The sequence below is a fragment of the Aspergillus saccharolyticus genome (genome assembly GCF_003184585.1).
Source record: "Aspergillus saccharolyticus JOP 1030-1 unplaced genomic scaffold BP01scaffold_7, whole genome shotgun sequence".
Classification (NCBI taxonomy): domain Eukaryota; kingdom Fungi; phylum Ascomycota; class Eurotiomycetes; order Eurotiales; family Aspergillaceae; genus Aspergillus; species Aspergillus saccharolyticus.
Genome location: NW_020290617.1, coordinates 271,968 through 293,206, shown reverse-complemented (window position 1 = coordinate 293,206; position 21,239 = coordinate 271,968). Strand labels below are relative to the sequence as shown.

At 52.8% G+C, this 21,239-nt stretch overlaps 9 protein-coding genes across 9 annotated transcripts; 6 read left to right on the top strand and 3 right to left on the bottom strand.

The window, feature by feature from the left end:
* Nucleotides 1-207: 207 nt before the first annotated feature.
* On the top strand, nucleotides 208-1,602 carry BP01DRAFT_354601 (NAD(P)H-dependent flavin oxidoreductase). Its single transcript, XM_025574476.1, has one exon. The coding sequence runs from the start codon at nucleotides 488-490 to the stop codon at nucleotides 1,526-1,528; it is 1,041 nt and encodes a 346-aa protein (XP_025433391.1). The 5' UTR covers nucleotides 208-487; the 3' UTR covers nucleotides 1,529-1,602.
* A 174-nt stretch (nucleotides 1,603-1,776) lies between these two features.
* Nucleotides 1,777-3,777, bottom strand: BP01DRAFT_214739 (taxilin). Its single transcript, XM_025571103.1, has 5 exons — nucleotides 3,513-3,777; nucleotides 3,140-3,414; nucleotides 2,908-3,056; nucleotides 2,603-2,846; nucleotides 1,777-2,532 (listed from the first exon to the last, which is right to left on the bottom strand). Exons 1-5 carry the CDS (start codon nucleotides 3,649-3,651, stop codon nucleotides 2,026-2,028), a joined length of 1,314 nt encoding a protein of 437 aa, XP_025433390.1. The 5' UTR covers nucleotides 3,652-3,777; the 3' UTR covers nucleotides 1,777-2,025.
* An 831-nt stretch (nucleotides 3,778-4,608) lies between these two features.
* On the top strand, nucleotides 4,609-7,853 carry cym1 (pitrilysin family metalloprotease cym1; the record flags this gene model as incomplete). The annotated part of the gene is made up of 2 exons (XM_025571672.1): nucleotides 4,609-4,988; nucleotides 5,066-7,853. The coding sequence occupies 2 exons, from the start codon at nucleotides 4,609-4,611 to the stop codon at nucleotides 7,851-7,853; spliced, it is 3,168 nt and encodes a 1,055-aa protein (XP_025433389.1).
* A 760-nt stretch (nucleotides 7,854-8,613) lies between these two features.
* On the top strand, nucleotides 8,614-10,980 carry BP01DRAFT_291706 (fungal specific transcription factor domain-containing protein; the record flags this gene model as incomplete). The annotated part of the gene is made up of 8 exons (XM_025571662.1): nucleotides 8,614-8,669; nucleotides 8,783-8,897; nucleotides 8,955-9,235; nucleotides 9,299-9,522; nucleotides 9,543-10,070; nucleotides 10,191-10,408; nucleotides 10,490-10,553; nucleotides 10,697-10,980. The coding sequence occupies 8 exons, from the start codon at nucleotides 8,614-8,616 to the stop codon at nucleotides 10,978-10,980; spliced, it is 1,770 nt and encodes a 589-aa protein (XP_025433388.1).
* Nucleotides 10,981-11,337: 357 nt separating this feature from the next.
* On the bottom strand, nucleotides 11,338-13,199 carry BP01DRAFT_354595 (uncharacterized protein). The gene is made up of 2 exons (XM_025574475.1): nucleotides 11,864-13,199; nucleotides 11,338-11,808 (listed from the first exon to the last, which is right to left on the bottom strand). The coding sequence occupies exons 1-2, from the start codon at nucleotides 12,920-12,922 to the stop codon at nucleotides 11,545-11,547; spliced, it is 1,323 nt and encodes a 440-aa protein (XP_025433387.1). The 5' UTR covers nucleotides 12,923-13,199; the 3' UTR covers nucleotides 11,338-11,544.
* A 151-nt stretch (nucleotides 13,200-13,350) lies between these two features.
* BP01DRAFT_291729 (protein N-lysine methyltransferase family protein) lies at nucleotides 13,351-14,494 on the top strand (the record flags this gene model as incomplete). The annotated part of the gene is made up of 2 exons (XM_025571664.1): nucleotides 13,351-13,835; nucleotides 13,894-14,494. The coding sequence occupies 2 exons, from the start codon at nucleotides 13,351-13,353 to the stop codon at nucleotides 14,492-14,494; spliced, it is 1,086 nt and encodes a 361-aa protein (XP_025433386.1).
* A 2,175-nt stretch (nucleotides 14,495-16,669) lies between these two features.
* Nucleotides 16,670-17,608, top strand: BP01DRAFT_372201 (putative 2-hydroxychromene-2-carboxylate isomerase; the record flags this gene model as incomplete). The annotated part of the gene is made up of 4 exons (XM_025576718.1): nucleotides 16,670-16,744; nucleotides 16,816-16,915; nucleotides 17,061-17,344; nucleotides 17,405-17,608. The coding sequence occupies 4 exons, from the start codon at nucleotides 16,670-16,672 to the stop codon at nucleotides 17,606-17,608; spliced, it is 663 nt and encodes a 220-aa protein (XP_025433385.1).
* Nucleotides 17,609-17,745: 137 nt separating this feature from the next.
* Nucleotides 17,746-18,480, bottom strand: BP01DRAFT_363823 (uncharacterized protein; the record flags this gene model as incomplete). The annotated part of the gene is made up of 2 exons (XM_025576294.1): nucleotides 17,746-17,909; nucleotides 18,054-18,480. 2 exons carry the CDS (start codon nucleotides 18,478-18,480, stop codon nucleotides 17,746-17,748), a joined length of 591 nt encoding a protein of 196 aa, XP_025433384.1.
* An 857-nt stretch (nucleotides 18,481-19,337) lies between these two features.
* On the top strand, nucleotides 19,338-21,047 carry BP01DRAFT_354593 (GTP-binding protein). The gene has a single exon (XM_025574474.1). The coding sequence runs from the start codon at nucleotides 19,646-19,648 to the stop codon at nucleotides 20,771-20,773; it is 1,128 nt and encodes a 375-aa protein (XP_025433383.1). The 5' UTR covers nucleotides 19,338-19,645; the 3' UTR covers nucleotides 20,774-21,047.
* Nucleotides 21,048-21,239: the final 192 nt, after the last annotated feature.

Genomic DNA, 21,239 nt, shown 5'->3' with positions numbered 1-21,239 from the left:
GTGAGGGATGGTTTGACATACAAACTCGTAGACGCATGAATGCATAATAATATGAATATGCCGACCAAATACTACTAAAGTGATGGACATTGCCTCGGTTCGGTCGGGAGCTTCCCCCGCATTTGTGCAGGCACAGCAACGTCGATCGACGATCAGAATGGGATCACAGACCGCTCGCTGTTCGTAAATAAAGACCCGGCATTGCGATGTCACCTGGAACTAGCAAGTAATTACATGACAATCTTGACAATCCCTTTCACTTGTAATTAAACCTCCCTTACTGACTGCCCACTGAGAATCACCAAGCGAACACATAACACGACCAGCTCACAACTAACGAGCGGTATCTATACTTCCCCCTCACAACAGCATCGCCTCCAAGCAACACAAACACACCGTCAAAACCACCACCACCAGAGCATTCAAAGCTACAACCACTTTCCAATTCATCTCCTCCTACGATCCTACAAGAAACAAAGCCGCAAGCATGTCCCTCCAAACCCCCCTCTGCACCCTCCTCAACATCCAGCACCCCATTCTCCTCGCCGGCATGGCGCGGGCCTCGAGCGCGCCCTTAGCGGCCGCCGTCTCCAACGCCGGCGGAGTCGGCACAGTGGGCGGCCTAGGCTACACACCAGCGCAACTATCGGAGATCCTAACAGAACTAAAATCCCTACTGCGGGACCCGTCGCTTCCGTTTGGCGTGGACCTGGCGCTGCCGCAGGTCGGCGGCGGGGCGCGTGCCACGAACCACGACTACACGCACGGACAGCTAGACGAGCTCATTGACGTGGTGATCGCGCACGGGGCGAAGCTCTTTGTGTCGGCGGTGGGGGTGCCGCCGGCGCACGTCATCACGCGGCTGCACGAGGCAGACATCCTGGTCATGAATATGGTGGGGGCGCCCAAGCACGCGGAGAAGGCGCTGAAGCTCGGGGTGGATATCGTGTGCGCCCAGGGCGGCGAGGGTGGCGGTCATACGGGCGATATCCCGTTTTCGGTGCTTATCCCGGCCGTTGTGGACGTCGCGAGGCGGTATCGCAGCAAGCGGACGGGTCAGCCGGCGCTGGTGGTCGCGGCGGGCGGCGTCAGCGATGGCCGGAGTCTGGCCGCGGCGTTGATGCTGGGCGCCGCGGGGGTCTGGGTGGGAACGCGCTTCGTGGCGTCGGAGGAGAGCGGGGCGAGCCGGATGCATAAGGAGGCGGTCGTCGCGGCCAAGTATGGGGAGACCATGCGGACCCTCGTCGTCTCAGGTCGGCCGCTGCGTGTCCTGCCGAATGAGTATGTCAAGCAGTGGGAGAAGCGGCCCGAGGAGATTGCTCGGTTAACGGCCCAGGGCATTGTTCCCATGGAGTATGATCTCAAGAATGATAAGGAGGTCGACTTGCCATTCTTGATGGGGGATGTTTCAGCTAATGTTGGGAGTATCAAGCCAGCAGCAGAAATTGTGAGGGAAATGGTTCAGCAAGCTGTGGACAGGCTGAAGACAGGAAGCTCTTACATTCAGGGCCCAGCCAGTAGACTATGAGGTGCGAACGCAAGGACTCTCTGTGATAGTAGGCATGATGGCATGAATTGTGGTATTTTCTCATGGTAACGTAATAAGTACGTTCGGATGCTGGTGATCTAGCATGTACAAGTACACGAACAGGAATAAAAATAAACAGAACGTCCACGGATCACACTGCGCAAAGGGCCCTTAGCTGTGACATGACGTGCTGCAGTTCGGAGGTCTCGGGTTGTAGGGGGATAAAGGCCTCAGCACAACTTCTCTCGCAACACCTGGTATGACTCCAAGCTTTGCACCAAGAGGTAAACATTCTCGAGGGCGTAGGAAGCATTGACTTGTTTTGGCCAATCTCAGCCCTTGAAGGATGTATGACCTCCAGGTCATCAGCCCCATCACTGACCCTCAAACAGACGGCAGTGGCGTCAGTGCCGCCAGGAAATCCCTCTGCCATTTGATATCAAGAACAAGCCCAAAAGACCATATTCGAAAACAACTTCTGCGTGGAAAGAAAGGTATTAGTGACATCCGTTGATCATCGCCTTGTTTCCGTTGGCTCGCGCTTCCAGTAGATTAGGTGGCGGAGGGGGTCCGAACACAGGCTTCTCGGGCTGCTGAGCGACACTTCGGTCTCCGTTCATGTCGCCATCCCGGCTTTCCAGTTCGTACTCGTCGTCGCTGATTCCCTCATCGTCTTCTTCGTCTTCATAGTCCTCGTCATACTCGCTCTCCGTACCCTCGTCATCGCCTTCCAGATCCGCCGCAAGACCTTGCCCGCGCCCTTGGGCTTGCATTCGTCGGCAGAGCGCTTCGAGGTGGTGGCTTTTCTTCCGCCATTTCTCGAGTTCTTCATGATTTCGTGTGCGCTCTTCGGCCATCTCCAATATGTTCCGATTCGTCTGGTCGTGCTTGCGTGTGAGAGTAAGGTTTTCCTTTTCTAGCCGTTTAGTTTTCTTGGACATCTCTTCCATCTCTTTGCGGAATGTGAGGAAAAGCTCGTTGCTGTTGTTCAGCGTATCCTCCACCTGCGATATTATTACTACCAGCGGTCAAGAAAGACAAATGGCTGGAACAGCCTCAAGCATGGATCCATACCTGCTTGAACTTTTCGACGTAGATGTTCAGCTGACTGCGCAACTCCGCCTCGGTGTGGGAGAATGTCGAAACTTGAGTACTCAATGCCCGACAGCGGGAGGCTTCATTCTCCGCCGCTCGCCGTTGTTCCTCAAACTTGGCGGTAAGACACTGTATCTCTGCATCCTTGCTACGCAACAACGCCTTGTAGTGTAGTTCACGCATTTCGAACTTCTCGCCGATCGTCTTTATTTTCGCACGCAGACTGCGATGTCACACAAAATCAGTCTACCGGGCGATACAGCGACTAAGCAAGAGCAACTCACGCTTCGTCCAAGTCGATATCCACCTTCTCGTTGCGAGGATTTCCTTTGGCAGCCATGACGTCTTGAATATCGTACAGAAGCGAATCGAGGCGTTCGTTGACGATCAGCCGTGCTTTCTTCTCAGTTTCTTCGAGCTTCTTGTTTTCGTCCTATCGTGTGCACGGTTTTCCTTAGCCCTGGTTCTGCATTGTTCGAGTCGGAGTGCGGTGCTGGCAAGTTGATAGCTACCCACCTTCACCTTTTTATTCTCTTTTGTGAGCTCTCTGCACAACTTCTCGAGTTTGTCTTTCATGGTGACCGTCTTGTTCAGTTCCGATTTGCCCTTGTCCTGATCCTTCTGGAGTTGGTCGGCCCGCTTCTTGCTTTTGGCGTAATCACGATCCAGTTTTTTCATATCGGCCAGCAGCTCGGTGTATTTCTTGTGCACAGTCTCGAGCCGCGTCATCGGGGATTCGATATTATTGAGGAGTTGATTGAGGTCTCTTGTAGCCTTCTTGACCTCGCGCTCTGTAGGATTGTCAGCAACCAGTCGCAGTCGCATTTTGTCGGCCGGACACAGTGACGGGATCGATTAGACGGGCATAGATCATAGTGGGTGCACGCACCAATCTCTGCTTCTTGATCCTTCTCCCCGGCAGCATCTTGCTCCAACTGTGAGATCTTGGCGGCCAGGAGCTTCGAGGTCTCGTTCGGATCCGCAACCTTCTTTCCCTGCTTCTTCTTGGACATGGCCGCGGACGACATGATGTATCGTTCGTTGTTTATAGCTAGGGAAGCCGAGCGGTAGTGACGTGGGTTGAGGTGCTCGCGTGGCCAACTCTCAGCGGTGAAAATTGCGAGGTTGGAACGGTTTGGCGGAAGACGGCAGGGACGAATGCGTCACTGCCTCCGATGGCCGCGACAAGACAACAAGGGGAAGGTCTTCGCGGCGACAAGGCGAACAATGATTGACGGCAGGTGTTATGATCCAATGTGAGTTGTATCAGCCCGCCGAGTCTAGTGGAGAACCTCGGGTGGCCTCTTCCTAGACCTGCAGAACTCGGAGGTAACTGGAACCCACAAGGTTGACTCGAATTCCAGTCCTGCAAAGCCAACCGGAAGCTCACTGCGGAAGGCGTCGGGATCCGAGAGTGGAGGAGAGGGTCGAGCGGTAGGGAACGGAGAGTATTGGCGAGAGAGATTCGACTGCGAGAAATCGACAGGCGAACGGATCTCGAGGAACTTGCCGGGGAAGATTGGATGGGAATAGTCGTAAGAGGGGAGGGGGATGCGCACTTGACCTGCACTAGCCTCTTTCGAAAACTTCTCTTGGCACCGCCTGTGCGGGTTTGTCTTTCTAAGCAGCATCTGCGCCGTCGGAGCGAAGTCACCTTTCATCAATTCTCTTTTCCCATTTCTCCTTATCCTTCTTTCCGTTTCAATCACCTTTCCTAATTTTCCTGGGGCATTCATTTGTTTCCAGATTCTTGTCCTCCGGAGCTTGACCCAGCGAAGTACGATCGTTCCACAGTTGCGCATCCCAGATCTTCACACTCATTCCGTGCTGCCCGGTCTGTCCGGTTCCCAGCTTCCGACAACATCTCGGTACTCTAAGAAGCTCCGCCGCGGATTCGCTAAAAATACGTCAACGGTGCCGTACGTTGTGTTCGAAACGCTGCGGGAGTGCCGCTTCTCCTTGAAACCCCCAAATTGATAGTCACCATGTTGCGTTCAACGCTTGGGGCGAGCCGAGGCCGTGTGCTTGTTCTACACAAATCCGCCAACAGACATCTACTGAGCTCGGGCAGCATCCTGCCTCGCTGGAGTCAGGTTAGAAGATCTGCGTCCACTGTGACGAGCTTAGACAATTTTCCTGGAATCGGAGACAAAATCCATGGCTTCACCGTTCAAGAAAAGAAGCATGTGCCGGAATTACACCTCACGGCTGTCCGGTTAACGCATGATAAGACCGATGCGGATTACCTCCACGTGGCCAGGGAAGACAAGAATAATGTGTTTGGAATCGGCTTCAAGACCAATCCACCAGATGCCACTGGTGTTCCCCATATCCTGGAGCATACCACACTCTGTGGTAGCGAGAAGTAAGTGCCCTTGTGCGCCTGCGAGCGTGCTGTTCAAATTTCAATAGAATGTGGGCTTACTTGTCACCGTTCTTCAGGTATCCTATCCGCGACCCTTTCTTCAAGATGCTTCCCCGGTCGCTGTCAAACTTCATGAATGCCTTCACCTCTGCCGACCACACCACATATCCTTTCGCTACCACGAATCAGCAAGACTTCCGGAACCTTCTTTCAGTGTATCTGGATGCCACCTTCCACCCTTTGCTCAAGGAAGAGGATTTCAGGCAAGAAGGCTGGCGTTTGGGTCCAGAGGATCCCCGTGCTATTGAGGGTCAGACGGCTCAGACACCCGAGGACATCCTCTTTAAGGGCGTTGTGTACAACGAAATGAAGGGACAAATCTCGGACGCCAATTACCTCTATTACATCAAGTACAAAGAGAGCATCATCCCAGCACTTAACAACTCCGGGGGTGATCCGCAGTACATCACCGACTTGACCCACAAGCAACTGGTCGACTTTTCCAAGCGCAACTACCATCCCAGCAATGCCAAAATCTTCACATATGGTGACATGCCTTTGACTAACCATCTCGAGCAAATCGGCAAGGTTCTGGACGGATTTCAGAAGGGTGAAGCTGATACGTCTGTCAAACAGCCCATCGACCTTAGCCAAGGGCCTAAGAATGTGACTGTCCAGGGCCCCATTGACACGTTCGCTGGCGAGGACAAGCAACACAAAACCTCAACTTCCTGGTACATGGGAGATTCGACTGATGTAGTGGAGACATTCTCGGCCGGAATTGTCTCTTCGCTGCTCTTGGATGGTTACGGCTCCCCGATGTATCGGGCTCTGATCGAAAGTGGCCTCGGCTCTTCCTTCAGCCCTAATACAGGGCTTGATACGTCCGGCCGTGTGCCTGTCTTCTCCGTCGGCGTGACTGGTGTCAGTGAGGAATCAACTTCTCATGTCAAGACTGCTATCCAGACTGTATTTGAAGAATCATTCGCTACCGGCTTTAGCGATGAGAAGGTTCAAGGTATCCTTCATCAGCTAGAACTCGCCCTTAGGCATAAGACAGCAAATTTTGGCATTGGTGTCATGGAAAAGACCATTGGCTCTTGGTTCAATGGGTCCAACCCTATGAAAGAGCTGGCTTGGAACGAAGTGGTTGATGAGTTCAAGAGGAGGTATGCGCAAGGCGGTTACCTGGAGTCGCTGATGCAGAAGTACCTTATGAATGACAATTGCCTGACATTCACGATGGTTGGCACGCCTACTTTCAACAAAGAGCTCGATGAGCAGGAGTTGGTGCGAAAGGAGAAGAAGCTTAGTAAGCTCGTTGAACAGCATGGGTCGATGGAGAAGGCCATCGCCGCATTGACGGCGGAAGAGCTTCAACTTCTCAAGGTTCAGGAAGAGGCACAGAAAGCTGACCTGAGCTGCTTGCCGTCCCTTCGTGTGTCTGATATTTCGCGCGAGAAGGAGCGCAAGCCCGTTCGGGAATCCAAGGTCGACGACGTAGACGTTGTCTGGCGGGAAGCTCCTACTAATGGCCTGACCTACTTCCAGGCCTTGAACACCTTCGATGGTCTCCCCGATGACCTTCGGTTGTTGATGCCCCTCTTCAATGATTGTATCATGCGCCTGGGGACGGCGAACCGATCCATGGAGCAATGGGAAGACTTGATCAAACTGAAGACTGGCGGTATCTCCACCTCCACGTTCCACACGGCTTCCCCGACGGAGCTTGGAAAATTCAATGAAGGCCTTCAATTCTCTGGCTCTGCTTTGGACAAGAATATTCCCGACATGCTGCAGATCCTCACTACCCTTGTCACCGAAACCGACTTCACTAGTCCCAGCGCGCCTGCCATGATTCAGGAGTTGCTCCGTATGACGACCAACGGTGCTCTGGATGCTGTTGCAGGAACCGGTCATCGCTTCGCACTCAATGCGGCTGCGGCCAATCTCTCGCGCAGCTTCTGGGTACAAGAGCAGCAGTCCGGTCTCGCACAATTGCAGGCCACAGCCAATCTTTTGCGGGACGCGGAAACGTCGCCCGAGCGTTTGGCAGAATTGATTGAGAAACTTCGCGCGATCCAGGCTTTCGCCATCTCCAGATCGTCTGGTCTCCGCGTCCGCATGGTGTGCGAACCCGACAGCGCGAGCCAAAATGAATCTGTGCTGCAGAAGTGGCTCGCGGGTCTGCCTCAAGTTCGCTCCCCGACTGCCGCTTTCGAGATCCCTGTGTCGAAGTCCAAGCTGATCAAGACGTTCTTTGACATGCCATACAAGGTTTATTACTCTGGATTGGCCATGCACACGGTTCCATTTGTTCACTCCTCTAGCGCCAAGCTTAGTGTTCTCTCTCAGCTCCTGACACATAACTACCTCCATCCGGAGATCCGTGAGAAGGGAGGTGCTTACGGTGCGGGAGCCAGCAACGGCCCGGTTAAGGGAATGTTTGCCTTTACCAGCTACCGGGATCCCAATCCCACCAACACCTTGAAGGTTTTCCAGAACAGTGGCATTTTTGCTAGAGACCGGGCTTGGTCCGAGCGGGAACTCAACGAAGCCAAGCTGGGTATCTTCCAAGGCCTCGACGCCCCAATGAGCGTTGATGAGGAAGGCGCCAGGTATTTCATGAGCGGTGTCACCCATGAAATGGATCAGCGCTGGAGAGAGCAGGTCCTCGATGTCACGGCGAAGGATGTCAACGAAGCAGCACAGACCTTCTTGGTCAATGGTTCTCAGCAATCCGTTTGCCTTCTTGGTGAGAAGAAAGATTGGATAGAGTCAGATGGCTGGGATATGCGCAAGCTTTCCATGAGTGTGGCAGAGGAGGCGTCTGGACATGTTGAAGACGTCGCTGCGTCTGCGTGAAAATGCAGACTTCGAACCATTGACACCTCACTCACCAAGCATGACTTTCTTACTCTTTGGCCTGATGACCTTGATCATGACGTCCCATTATCAGTTTCCTGACATGCTCGCCATGTGTACCATATAACCAATGTATTTGTATGATGTTCCTCGACCTGAATCTTCCTGTACATAGAATTCCGTCAGCATAATACCCTTCTCACTCTTGTCTCGTTTACCTTGATTTCATTATCATTTCAGGTTACTTCACTCATCAACGCGCATTCAAGAACAGCCTACCCCGTCTCCACTCGAACACCACGTTGGCAGATGGTTGGTCCTCCTCCAGGAGCACGCGCAAGATCAACAAAAATGTGAACCAGAGGCAGACGAGTTCAGCTCGTCGAGCCTCACCATGGTACACTTTTTATTTCCGTTTTTCAGACCCTCCTTGATAACCTTGAAGCCTACGCAAGGCGGACTAAAAACGCGAGAACAGACGTAAGCTGGCAGGACCCGCCAAGTCCTATGAGTTGGTGTGTGTCCTGTATTCATGCCAGGATTTACTTAGTATCGGAAAAGAGTGAAATTGACGATCGAGATTGATTAGTCCCGGCTCACGTGGTGGCGGACGACTCACTTGTTCTTAGTGTCGCGCGACACTTCAAGTTGTTCGCTTTCGTCCGCCGCCGATCTGTAGATAAGGCAGACTCCTTCGTCATTATCATCCCCTCAGTACATCACTCAATGCAAAGACCCACGCAGTGTCAGTTCAATCAAGATGAGAGAATCCAGTGCAAACGCCCTCGGGCCTAAACCGACTAAAGCATGCGGCAAGTTGCATACGGCCAGGCCATTCATGTCCGAACCAAAGATGAACTAATGCACTTTACTAGTCAACTGTCGCAGGCTAAAGGTTTGCTCTAGAATCCTGCTCTCTACATCGGTAGCCTCAACATCACACTGCTGACTGTCTGCGAGATGAAATGCGTGGCTGACGGCATTCCGCCATGTCGCCGATGTCGTCGCACTAATACCATCTGCATCTTCAGACCTAGATCAAATGTGAGGCTGCTTGACTGGCTGCGCCGCTGAATTTAATGGTCGACTCACAATCTTCAGGCTGCAGCAGCAGCTCGAGACACAGTGGCATTACCACAAGCGTCTATAGATCCCAGCCGAGAGATGTCATCAGTCCTCAGTCGACTAGACCGGATTGAAAGAAAATTGAATATATACAAAAGCGACGGATCAGGGCCAACAATTTGTCGAGACTTAGACCATGAAGAAGGATTTGGGTATCCTCGCTTATGGAAAGCTGTCAAGCACCTGAGGAGCATTACGCGGCCATCTCAGGAGGATGCTGTATGGTCACGTCCTGTCGTCAAGCACCTTTGGACCTCGTACGTCATCTTTCACTATCGATGCCTTTCTTAGTAGGGTAGACTTGATTGACAATAGCTCAGCTTTCTCGACAACCTCCCACTACTCCATTTTCTCAAAGACCAGAGCGCATTCGCATCGCCATCCCCCCTTCTCCTTGCTTCCATCCTGTACATCTCTGCCCTACATGGCCCATCTAAAGACTTCGGAGAGTTCGCACAAAGCTACTTCATTGCTCAATGCTGTGCTATCGCTGAGCTCAGTCAGCCCGATGTCTTCCTCCTATCCGTGGTACACCCCGACAACAGTCTTGACTTGAACCCACAGCCCAGACCGCATCCGATTCCGCCAAAGAAGTCACAGCCTTTCAGGACATACTCGGCCTCATCATGGCTAGCCTGAGCTCCGAAGCGTACGTCTCCGTGACCGGCCAATGGATCGCAGTCGCGTATCGACTCCTCCTCGACCACACTCTCCCCACCACTGATCCGGGCACAAGTCGAGATTGGAGCGGTCTCTTCTCTGGTCTCCAGGTGATCGATATCGAGCACGCGTCGATGCACATGTGCTATCCACTACTCCCGGAACACTCTCCGGCTCCGGCTCTCGCGTTCTTCCAAAGCAGCGATAATGATGAGGAGGAACAAGCCCTCCGCGGCCTCACGCAGATGATGCACCGGGGACTGAGCCACTTTGTCGGACGAGGGCTCCCGACCATATGGTCGTTTGTAAGCGCACAGGAGCCTGATGGCTCTTTGTCCGTCCGGACACCATTCACGGACGAAGACGCTCGAGTCATTCGGTCCTGGGCGAGAAAGCTGGACGACTGGTTAATCAGATACAACGGTGCCTCGCGTGAGTTGACTTGCAAGACATCAAAATCCTCCGTTCCTTTGTGTTCCCTATAGACAGCGTGTCCTCAACAGAACCATGGTGCTGCCAGAATTCCCCAACTGATATAAACACACATTTCAGAGCCGTCTCCCTCCGACCGCCAAGGCATCCTCATTCTCCTCCAATACCACCTCCACAAGCTCTACGTGCTCTCGATCTATCACCCAGCCAGGGGGTTCGATCTCGGTTCCTCTCCGGAGATCGCCCCGGCAGAAAGACACGAACTCTTAGTGTCAGCTCGCGCCGTGGTCCGATTGCGGTTAGATGACTCGAGCATCTGGTCAAACTGGGACATGATTGTACGTATAATATAAACCCTTGCTCTCATCCAAGCACGCAAAAAAACAAACCCACACGGAAATATTGAGATACTAGGCTAGATGATCACTTTCGCGGCCATGTTACTTCTACGTGGAATTGAGGACGGGATGTCCCACCCAGACGGTACGTTCCAATTGACCTTCCCCTCCTTTGCTCTCCCCCTCACCCCCTTCTGTCGTTATACACAAGACGAGAAGTAGATACCGAGAACTGAAAGCAATCACTAATAATCCACCGGAAATTCTGTCCTCTACGATGATGTATAGACCGCCACCTCATCGAAAAACACATCACCAGACTAAAACCCCGCCATCCGTCCATCCCAAGCATCCACCACGTCCTGGCGGAGCGGCTCGAATCTAATCTTCAGGCCATGCACACGCCGCCCGAGATCGGCAGTAGCCTAAATTTCCCGTGTCCAGCAGAGGCAGCAGCAGCAGAGCAGGCGGTGACGGCGGCGGCGGACTTCTCCTGGGCGATTTTCGACCAGGAGATCCTGTCGCTGGCGAATCCGCCATGGCTGTTGGAGGATATGCCCGGTGGCAGCTAGAAGTCTCAGTGTGTTCTGATAGACCAGTGGTGAGCTATCGCTGTTGATGGAATTTTGTTCCTTGCGGTCAGCTTGACGATTGGACAACTTCCATGTTATCCTAAATCATGTGGAGAGTGACAACCTAGCCTGTTACCTATCACTAGCGATAAAGGGCCATTTGCAAATTACGTTGCGTTTCATTCCTTTCTGTTTCTACTAATATGACATGTATGTCACATGAGAGGGGCATTCTTGACACACGTACAATCATTCACGGTGAGGAAATCTGCATGTGGAATAATATGTGCTTGCCCGAGACTTATTTGTTCTTGCACTGCACATGCAACTAGCTCTTACTCTACAAAAGTGCGGCCGCTCTCGTAAGTCATGTCATATTACACTATCCACTATTGCTAAATAGGTAGATATAGTTCAGTTTCCCAGTGCCTGGGCAAGTAGTAGAGCACGGTGCACCGGTGTCCGAAGTTTGGCCTGCAAACCTTGTCGGAGATTGAGTATTTGGTGTCCTATCCGCTTGCATGAGTAGTATCACGTTGAAAGATCCGCTCCGGGGTTGTGGGTTCATGTGGAGCCTCCATCGTTGCTCTGGCCATGGGAGCTGATGTTCGGCGATGTAAGCATTGAATCATGGGTTTCGGGGGTTGTAGGAAAGGGCGGAAACGGCTCTGTAAGCGAATTATCCTCGAATGTTTGCGACAGTTGCCGTGAGTCAGAGTACCCCTTGAGATTTTGCACAGAAGGGTCTTCTGCTGCCGACCCCGGCAACGACCGGTGAGGGTCTGAATAGGTTACAGCGGATGACGTGCCGTGATTCGCCAAAGAAAGCTAGTAACCTGGTTAGAGTGTAATTCTGAAAGACGAGGCAGAGTAAGATACCGACCTGCTGATTGAGTCCACGGTCCGTAGCCAACTGCCGCGCAGCCAGCCGTTTCCGTGCAATCTCTGATTCTTGCTCATACTCGGCCTGCTCCTCCTCCTTCTTTAGGTCGGCTAACGACGGTGTGCTGACGTCCCCGGGAATCTCTAAATCAGGCTCTTGCGGGGAGCGGAGCCGGCTGCTCTTCTTTTCCTTCTGTTTTTTCTTGGATCCCTTTGACGACCCGGTGGTACCGAGACTGAACGTCCCCGACGCGGACCGCATACTCGCCGGCTTATCGCCAATCATATCGATCGAATCCAGTCCAGTACCTCGACGGCTACCCAGCGCCATGGCGAACTCATCGTCCAAGGGGACTGCATCCTCCTCTTCGTCACTAGGGATCAGGTCGCCGCGCGAGCTCAGCGAGTTTGTGGTCTCGCGCGACGATTGGGTCGAACTCCGGAATCGACCATTGTTTCTTGACGACTGGGCCTCATATTCCTCCGCGCCCTCCATAAGGGGCTCGTCCTCGTAATTATGTCTGTGCAGTCCCGCCGGATGCTCCTGCAAATCGGCCGCCGAGGGACGATATTTCAGTCCCCGCGCACCCACGCGCCAGGGGAACCGCTCCAGAAAACCCAAGAATGAGGAGCTGGGGATGACAGTAGGGTCATTCCGATCATCCTGCACCAGAGCCGTGCTCTTCCGGCGCGCCCGCCGCGTCCCATAGCTCATTCGTCTCTGGCGGCGAGGCTGGCCACTGCCCGCCAACAGGCGGTCGAGTTCGTCAGTGCCCCATCCAAGGAGTCCTGCGTTCGAATCCTCATTGTCCCAGTCGTCGTAGAAGTCGAAGTTGGCTTCCGCGCGACCGCGTCGGCGGCGACGCAGTTGGTCCTCCCGATTGGGCAGACATGGTGCAGTACAGCTGTAGAGGCAGTTCCCGATAGCGGTGAAGCACGGCAGGATGTAGCTGTGAGAAAAGGTGTAAAGGCCCTCCTGGGCTGTTTCATTTGCGGATTCTAGATTGTGGGAGAGTTGGTTTATCCTTTGGCGGACACGGGGGTCTTTTGATCGCATCATGGCGGAAGCGGTTAAGGGGACAAGGGTTGCTGGCGTAACGGTTTGGGAACTACTTGTTTTATTGTCATGCCACAGCCGAGGGGTAAATCGCAGAATGGTCAGAATAACCCTTCAACCCACTGGCCCCATCAAGTCGGCACGACGATGATGGGGAGGTGACTGAAACAGTAAAGTTGGCAGTCTTGTCAAAGGTAGAGACTGCATTGAGGGAGGGAGACACGAAGATGAGATCTTCGAAGAAGGATGCGAAGAGGGAAGAAGGGAAGAAGGAATGAAGGAATGGGAGCCTGAGGAAGAAAGCCTTCCAGTCGTGGTTCGATGACATTGCATCCACCGCTGAGTCAGCAGCCACTGCTTTCCCGCTCTTGGTTGGCTTCCTACTCTTCTAATTCTCCTACTGTCCTTCAACATTGTTGAAGTGCCAGATCATGGTATACTATATTCGCTTCCTCAAAACCCCCCGACTGGCCAAGCAGAAAGGCGCGGTCTCAGTCTCTGCCTTGACCTGCATCACCACAGATCTGGGCGATGCTTTTCTCACCGAAGATGTGGATTTGTATGTGACTCTGCTCGCTCATGGTACAGAAAAGGTCCTGTATCAGGAACCTGTGACATGGAAGGCTGGCAAGCGTGAGCTCTCACTCTCGCTGGGGCCCTTCCCAGCCAGTCTGTCCCAGCATACGCTCGTGCTAGCTGTGACAACAGCTACCTCCGGAAAGCTGCAAGGGCCATCACCAGACTCACTAATTGGAAAGTCCGAACTTCCATTAGTGGTATCTGGCTGGAGTGCTCCATTCGGCGGGTCACAGACTTTAGTGGCCGAAAAGCTGGTCGAACGACGCTTTGGGCCGAATGATAAGCTCGGCCTGAGAATCTGGGAAGAGACCGGCAACAGTATTGCTCGCCATATCTGGTGAGACATCTTCTTACTAGAGAAACATGGCCCCTTCAAAGCTGACATTGTATGTCAGGGACGCGGCAGTAGCGGCAGTCATCTACCTTCAGAAGATTATAGCGGGAGATCCCAAGATCTCTGCACCATTCCTGCAGGCCGTTCTTCAAAGGTCCCGCAGTAGCCCCTTACGTGCCATTGAGTTGGGGTCAGGATGTGGCATTGTGGGTGTCGCGCTAGCCGAGCTTCTCCCAGGGTGCTCGATAACGCTCACTGACTTACCTGAGGTCGAGGAGATCGTAACGAAGAATATTGCAGTCGCACGGCCTGCTGAGTCTTCGACGCTCCAGTTTCAGACTTTGGACTGGGATGAGACGCTTCCGGCGGAACTGTGCGGGGGCTCAATAGACTTGGTCCTTGTCTCAGACTGCACCTACAATGCGGATAGCTTGCCTGCGCTGGTTTCGGTGCTAGAACGCTTGCTGCAGGTGTCGCCTGATGCAGTCATTTTGGTGGCGTTGAAAAGGCGGCATGAAAGTGAAACGATTTTCTTCGACCTCATGCGGTCTGCCAAGCTGTGCAATCTGCATCTGGATCATATGCAGCTTCCTTCCGAGCATGACCAGCATGATCAAATTGAACTGCATTGTTTTGGTCGAGAGGGGAGACAACAGGGCTGACAGCCCAAGCGGTATTGCAGCCGCTTCTTGACTTCTCGTGGCACCCAGACGAGTCTTTTGACTACCCTCCATGCAGAACGAATATCTGTGCTGCGCAAGAGAAGGAAGTACATGGAAGACTTCTTGCGGCTTTGGTTCCAATAGCCGGATGCATGAGCATATTACCACACCCTTGGTGCCAATGTCCTTGGAGATGCGCAGTCTCGCGAACCCATCCAACCCTCGAGAGAAGCGAGCGGGCACGATCTAGGTGATAAGACGATGATGGTGTGAGTTGCATCAAAGGCTTTATACGGCGCAGAACCAAAGATCATCTTCAAGTTCGATACATGAGGAATGCAATCAGAACAATCGGAAGCGACCACTCACCCGCGAATGATGTGCTTGCTTTGTCCAGCCTGTCGCCGTGACAAATATACGAAAAATTGGATCAATTGTCGGGGCCACCCTTCGATCGTCTGATTCTTACGAGCAGCTACTCGTAGTTACATCCAGAGACCTGGATTTTTCTGGTTATAAATGTGGCATGCCTTTTTTAGAAGTCATTTATGTCTTCCTAACCCTTGCGGAGAATCTATCTAGAGATGACTATCGTAGGAACTAGACAATATGATACTAGCTGCAACAATATCCTTGCCATGCTCAACTCTCTCTCTTGGTTCGAGTTAGCCGTATCTACCGTCGCGGACAAAGCATCAATGATGTCGTGAATCAAGGGAATCATACGTGTCAATCACCTCCTTCCAAGCATATGCCAAAATCTCCGGCTTGCCAAAGGGGTTCTCCTCGTGTTCGGTGCCATGGGTTGCGCTGGTGCATCAGCTGCTGCAAGTGTTCCTAGAAATTGGGGCAGACGAATGCGCCAGTTGCTCAAATTGGCAAGGAGAGGCGCGAGGTGAAGATTGAGAGGCACATAGTCCGTGGCGATACATTCTGGTGCTACCCTGTTGAGTGTATCAGATACAACTGCTGAGAGGACGATATGCCGCGATTCCAGTCGAGCCAACAGGTTGCTACTTGTAAGACTGCATCCACGAGGGGGCGGCATCACAGGGAGTCCGTTGCCAGGATATCTCGGGCCGCTGGGGAGAACTTCATGCTCCGTGCATCTTCGGATGAAGGCACTGAAGTTGGCCGCAAGTGTTACGGCACAAAGAGGCACGAATGCAAGACGCACTAGCAGACTATTAGTGGACTCGCCTGGATTCAGCGGGCGAGATATAGATGAAGCCCTGGCACATTGGGCCCACAGATCGGCATAGATATGGATGACGACTAAGACCTCTCCGGCAACAAGTTCGAGCTCGTCCCATCTCCGCGGGGCATGGCTGATACAGGTATAGGATGGGTCGAGGCACACAACCAGAGAGCCTTCCTGTATCGCCCACCTCTCGCCTTGAGCTAGGCGCATGTCCTTGTGTGACCCGACAAGGATGCCACCATGCAGCTCCGCCGAGGGGATCGGACGTTGCCTCAGGTGATTCGCATCTAATGGCAGCGAAGTTTTTGAGCGGGGAACTAATCCCAAGTATCTTTAATTTGACGGACCTGAACTCATTGTGTCTGTATGCCATACTGGTTAGAATCTGGGCCCAAGGTTCAATCCAGGCGGTTGGTTACCCTTGAGGTTTCCCGCTCAGAGTCGGGTGTATTTGCTATTTGATCGTAAGTATATAGTTTGTAAGGATGATTGATATTAGAGAATGGAAATGCCATCTCGGAGCTCTGCAAGCCCTTCAGCTCTTTTGTAAAGTTGAGGATTGTAGTTGAAGATTGGCAGGAGCGATCAATCGTTGACTGCCTGAGACACAACCCATGAAGTACTATTGAAGTAGTCCGCACTAATGTACGAAACTGGGATATATCGGTCTCGCATTCATCCTTCAGCTGACGCATATCTGCCTCAGAGGGAACATAGAGATTATTCTCCTTCAGCACCTGTAGCTGTAGCTCTATCCCAGCTTTCTCAGGAGCAGGTTGTACACTGGCTTGAAGTCGGCGGATGCAACACGACATAATCAGCCCGAACAACCTCGGCTTGTGACGCTGAGTCAGCGGTGAGGAGAAGCTATCATCTGGAAGTGTCTTTGACCGACTTTTATAGATATCGCTACCATCAATCCGTCTGAGAGACAAAGATCTTCCTCTGTGTCTGAACTGACCATAGCCTGAGCCATGTCCGTGCCCCGTATAAACCTCTACATCGACACCGTCAGTCCGTTCGGCTACATCGCCTTCCATGTGCTCCGCGTAAGAACCACCGCTTCGACTGAGTATAACAACTTAGCACGGCAGCACAACCAATTGACATTTCCAACTAGAACTCCCCCATCTTCTCCAAGTGCAAAATCACCTACATCCCCATTTTCCTGGGTGGCCTGATGCACTCCTGCGGAAACACCCCACCTATTGAGATCAAGAGTATGCCAGGCCTCCCTGCACTGCATCATATATATAGTACTATATATTTCCCCGCAGGCCCCGTCCTCTTACCCCCAATCGTACCCCCGATCTCCCCCAAGAGACTCCCAACAAATCCCACCACTAACCCCCAAATCAACCTCAGACAAAGCCCAATGGATCAACAATGAACGCAACCGCTGGGCCACCTACTTCTCCGTCCCCATTATCCCCCGCACCCCGCCCAACTTCCCGCCGCGGACCCTGCACACGCAGCGGGCTCTCAGCGCCGTCTCGCAGCTAGCGCCGGACCGGCTCATCGCTGTGCAGGAGGCATTCTACCAGAATTTTTGGGTGGAGGGCGACGGCCGGATCGCAGAGCCGAGCTGTTTCGTGCCCGTGCTGGAGCGGGTGTTGGGGAAGGCGGTGGCAGAGAGGGTTGTTGATGCTGTAAGTCGACTCTCCCAGGATAGAGTTGCTTGGAAATGTAGATCTAATATGTTGGAATAGATGCAAACCCCCGAGATCAAAGCCCTCCTCACGGCGAACACGGAGCGCGCATTCACGGCGGGGGCGTTCGGGGTGCCGTGGTTTGAGTGCACGAATGCGCAGGGCGAGACGGAGGGGTTCTTTGGGGTGGACCATTTAGGCCAAGTGGTGGATTTCCTGGGGTTGGATAGACGCTTGGATCAGGGGTTTCGGGCGGTGTTGTGATCCTTTGCTTGCATTCTATTTCAGCAATAGTTTATTTGTATTGAAGCTGGAAATGGGTGCCAAGTCAAGTCAACTTAGTAACGTAGGACGAATAGTATAGTTATCCTATCCTGTTCATATAAGAAACAACGAAAGAATCACTGTTTAGTCCCACTCCCGCGATCATCCGAACGATGATACTTCTTCTCCAAATCCGCCGTACTCCGCTGCCTGTTCTGCAGAAACTCCACGATGCGTTCCTTCTCCAGCGCGTCAATGCGTTGGATCTCCTCCGGCGAGGCTGCGAACCGGTCTGCTTCATCTACACTCACAGATACAGAATGGTCAGTCAGCCATGCCATGCCATATGCCATATGCCGCAACCACAATTCCCACTTCCATTGTACCCAGCAGCAATTCAATTCCCCAGCATTGAAGAAATCAAACGAGAGAAAATAAAACTCACCATCCTGCTCCCCCTCCGCTCCCTCCGCTAACCCCGGCACATACTCCCGCACCGTCCGCACCGCCCTATTGACCAATTCGCTCTCGTACGCGGCATTCAGCATCGACTTGACCTCCTGGATAGAGCTACTAGCCACCTCGGTGATTTTCTCCGTCGGAGGGATGAGTCCCGAGGAGGAGGACGACGACGACGAAGAAGAGGAGGTCGATGAGAGGGATGCAGTAACGGAAGCGGAGGGGGCGTTGTGTAGTAGTGCTGCTTGCTGCTGCTGCTGCTGCTGCTGCTGTTGTTGTTCTTCTTGTTGAAATAATTGCTGCTCCCGTCTCTGCACCTCCTGCTCTCGCTCGTATTCTTGTTGTTGGAGGTGTTTTTCCTCGTGGGAGTTCACGCAGCCGAGTTCGCGGGCGGTGTCGTCGACGGTCTTCATTTTTGGTCAAGTTCGTTTGGGTTGAATGCCAGATAGTAGATGCACCACACAGACAAAAAATATAAAAGAGTAAATTGTACAGTACAGTACAGTACAGTCAGATGAAGGAGAAGCCGAGACAAAAGCCGCAGTGGACACACAAACACCAAGGGAAGGTATAGGAGGTGAAAAGAACAAATAGAGAGATAAATCAGGCAAAGGGAAAACGATCTAGATCAACTAACAGCTTTTCGACGGCGGGCGGCTGTAGCCTAATCAGTAGCCAGCCTGGTAGGGCTGGAAATGACATCAAAGCGGGTTTAGAGTGACGACGGGGACTGGAAGATGATATCATCGGGGGAGGTCGGGACTGTCAAAACGTGGTCTTCAGCCCTGTGGATCAGTTGCGCTGAGGTGTCCCCCCTCGGGATTGATAGGTTTTATGCTATTAGATTCTGGATTATCCTCTACTAATGCATACAGTTTGTACTGTGAGGATTGGGGGGGGTGGTTGGTACTGGTACTAGTTTCTCTGCTGGAAGAGACGGGTGAATGTCAGTGAGGCAACAGTCGACGGGTTAGTAATGACTACTAGTAGCTTGTCTGTCTAGTTGCACCAGAATTCGACCAGTACCTGGTGTGGTTCTCGTTCTATGAGATTACAGTCCGATATAGCATGACAGAGTGAATCGTTTGAAGTCTCTACTGTACCATTGTCTACTCGCCCATGATCATGCCACTCAGCCCTGTTTCATGGGTGGATGCACACAGGCCGATCATTTTTGTGGTCCCAACCAATTACCGTGTCGTGTCTTCTAGACATGGGTGCTGCATAATAAATTGCCATTTGGGTGTCTTCTCCTCGAAGTGTAAGTCTCCCATATAATCAACCAAGCCATCATCCGACCTACTGCGTACTACTTGTTAAAAGTCGACAGTCTACACGTTGGACCTACTTAGGGTTCTCCCCCAATCGAGACTAGCGTCCTTCTGCCGCCTTTCGCCGCTCGCCGCCTCTTCGCCGAATTCTGCCGTCGAGTCCCTCCGATCAATCTTCATTCCTCCACTCACTCAGTCTCTCTCTTCCCCTCACGCTCTGCCCCTCTTTCATTCTCTCTTGAACGCTAATAGACCTACCTAGGCCTTTCTGACTTGTGTTTTCATTCTCTATTTTGCTCACCAAAAAATGCCTCCAATTCCTATCACCATCGTCACCGGCTTCCTCGGCTCTGGCAAGACCACCCTTCTTCTCAACCTGATCCCGCAACTGCCCGCCACCTACCGGCTCGCCCTCCTCAAAAATGAATTCGGCGACGTCGCCATCGACTCCCAGCTCGCCTCCACACAGTCCATCTCTGGCGTGCGCGAACTCCTCAATGGCTGCATTTGCTGCAACCTCGTCGGCCAGTTGAGCGATGCGCTCGAGCAACTCCGCACAGAAGTCAACCCGGACCGCATCGTCATCGAGACCAGCGGGAGCGCCTTCCCCGCCACCCTGGCCATGGAGGTCAACCGCCTGGCGCGCGAGACGCCCGGCAGCTTCGTGCTGGACGGGGTGATCAGCGTCATCGACGTCGAAAACTGGGAAGGATACGAGGATACCTCGTACACGGCGAAGCTCCAAGCCAAATACACAGATCTGATTGTCTTCAACAAGTGGGAGCATGTATCGGAGATGCGATTTGACATCTGCCTGGACCGGGTCGGGGATTTGGAGGTCCCCACGCCCTGGGTCAAGTCCGATCGCGGCAAGGTTGACAAGGATGTGCTGCTAGGCATTGACGGGGCTTTGTTTGCCAAGGAAGAAGGCCATGCGCACGCCGGCGATAGTCATGACCACGACCACGACCACGATCACGATCACCACGAGCGCAAGAACGATCATCAGTCCGAGGTGGAGGTCCTCTCTCTCACGCTCAAGTCGACCAACTCCACTCAGATTATCGACATCCCGGCTCTGGAGCAGCTACTTCGCTCCGCGTCTAAGGAAGAAGTTTACCGCATCAAGGGTATCATGCGGTGTTCGACTAGCGCGCCTCCGGCCGAATCCTCGGAAGATCAGGCCGCCGTGAAGACCACTTCGACAGGCGAGGCTGACACTCGCTATTACATTCTGAACTGGGCTTTCGGTCGCTGGACCTTCACACCTTCGGACATCGTCGCTGAAAATGCTGACCCCGCTGTGGTAGCCCGGATTACGTTCATCTTGGCCCGCTATGAGTCTGCCAAGTGGAAGAAGAAGCTCGAAGCCGGCGGGCTCGTACACGTCGCTGGAGCCAATGACGCCGAGTTGGCTGTGGAGCGACTGCTCTAAGTGGTTTGATATGCTCTACCTTCATGCTGTTACCTACCATATACGATGCACAGGGGCTGGCTCCTGTGCATGATGATTGTCTGCACTAAACCTTAGTTTCTCGATTTCAATGTTCGGCACATGACTTATGACGGAGGACGAAACGGTGGGGAGGCTTCGGAGGAATCGTTCGGTGCTATAATAGTTAGATTTGACTCCCATAGAGAATAGACAACTTCTAGAGATTGAAGGGAGGGCCAGGAGCACAGCAGTAATGGACGAGGTCTAATCAACGGAACGAAGAAATGAGAACATTTCCAGAACACACCCAAGAGACACATTAAGTACAGACTTCTCTGCGCGGATTCAGCTGCTTCCTGCAAGTCCTCCTTGCATCTAGTCTAATAAGAGATAAAACTTGGATAAAGCATAGAACAAGAGAAGCGGGCTGCAAAAAGAGCAGCACTGATCGCCCCATAACAAATAA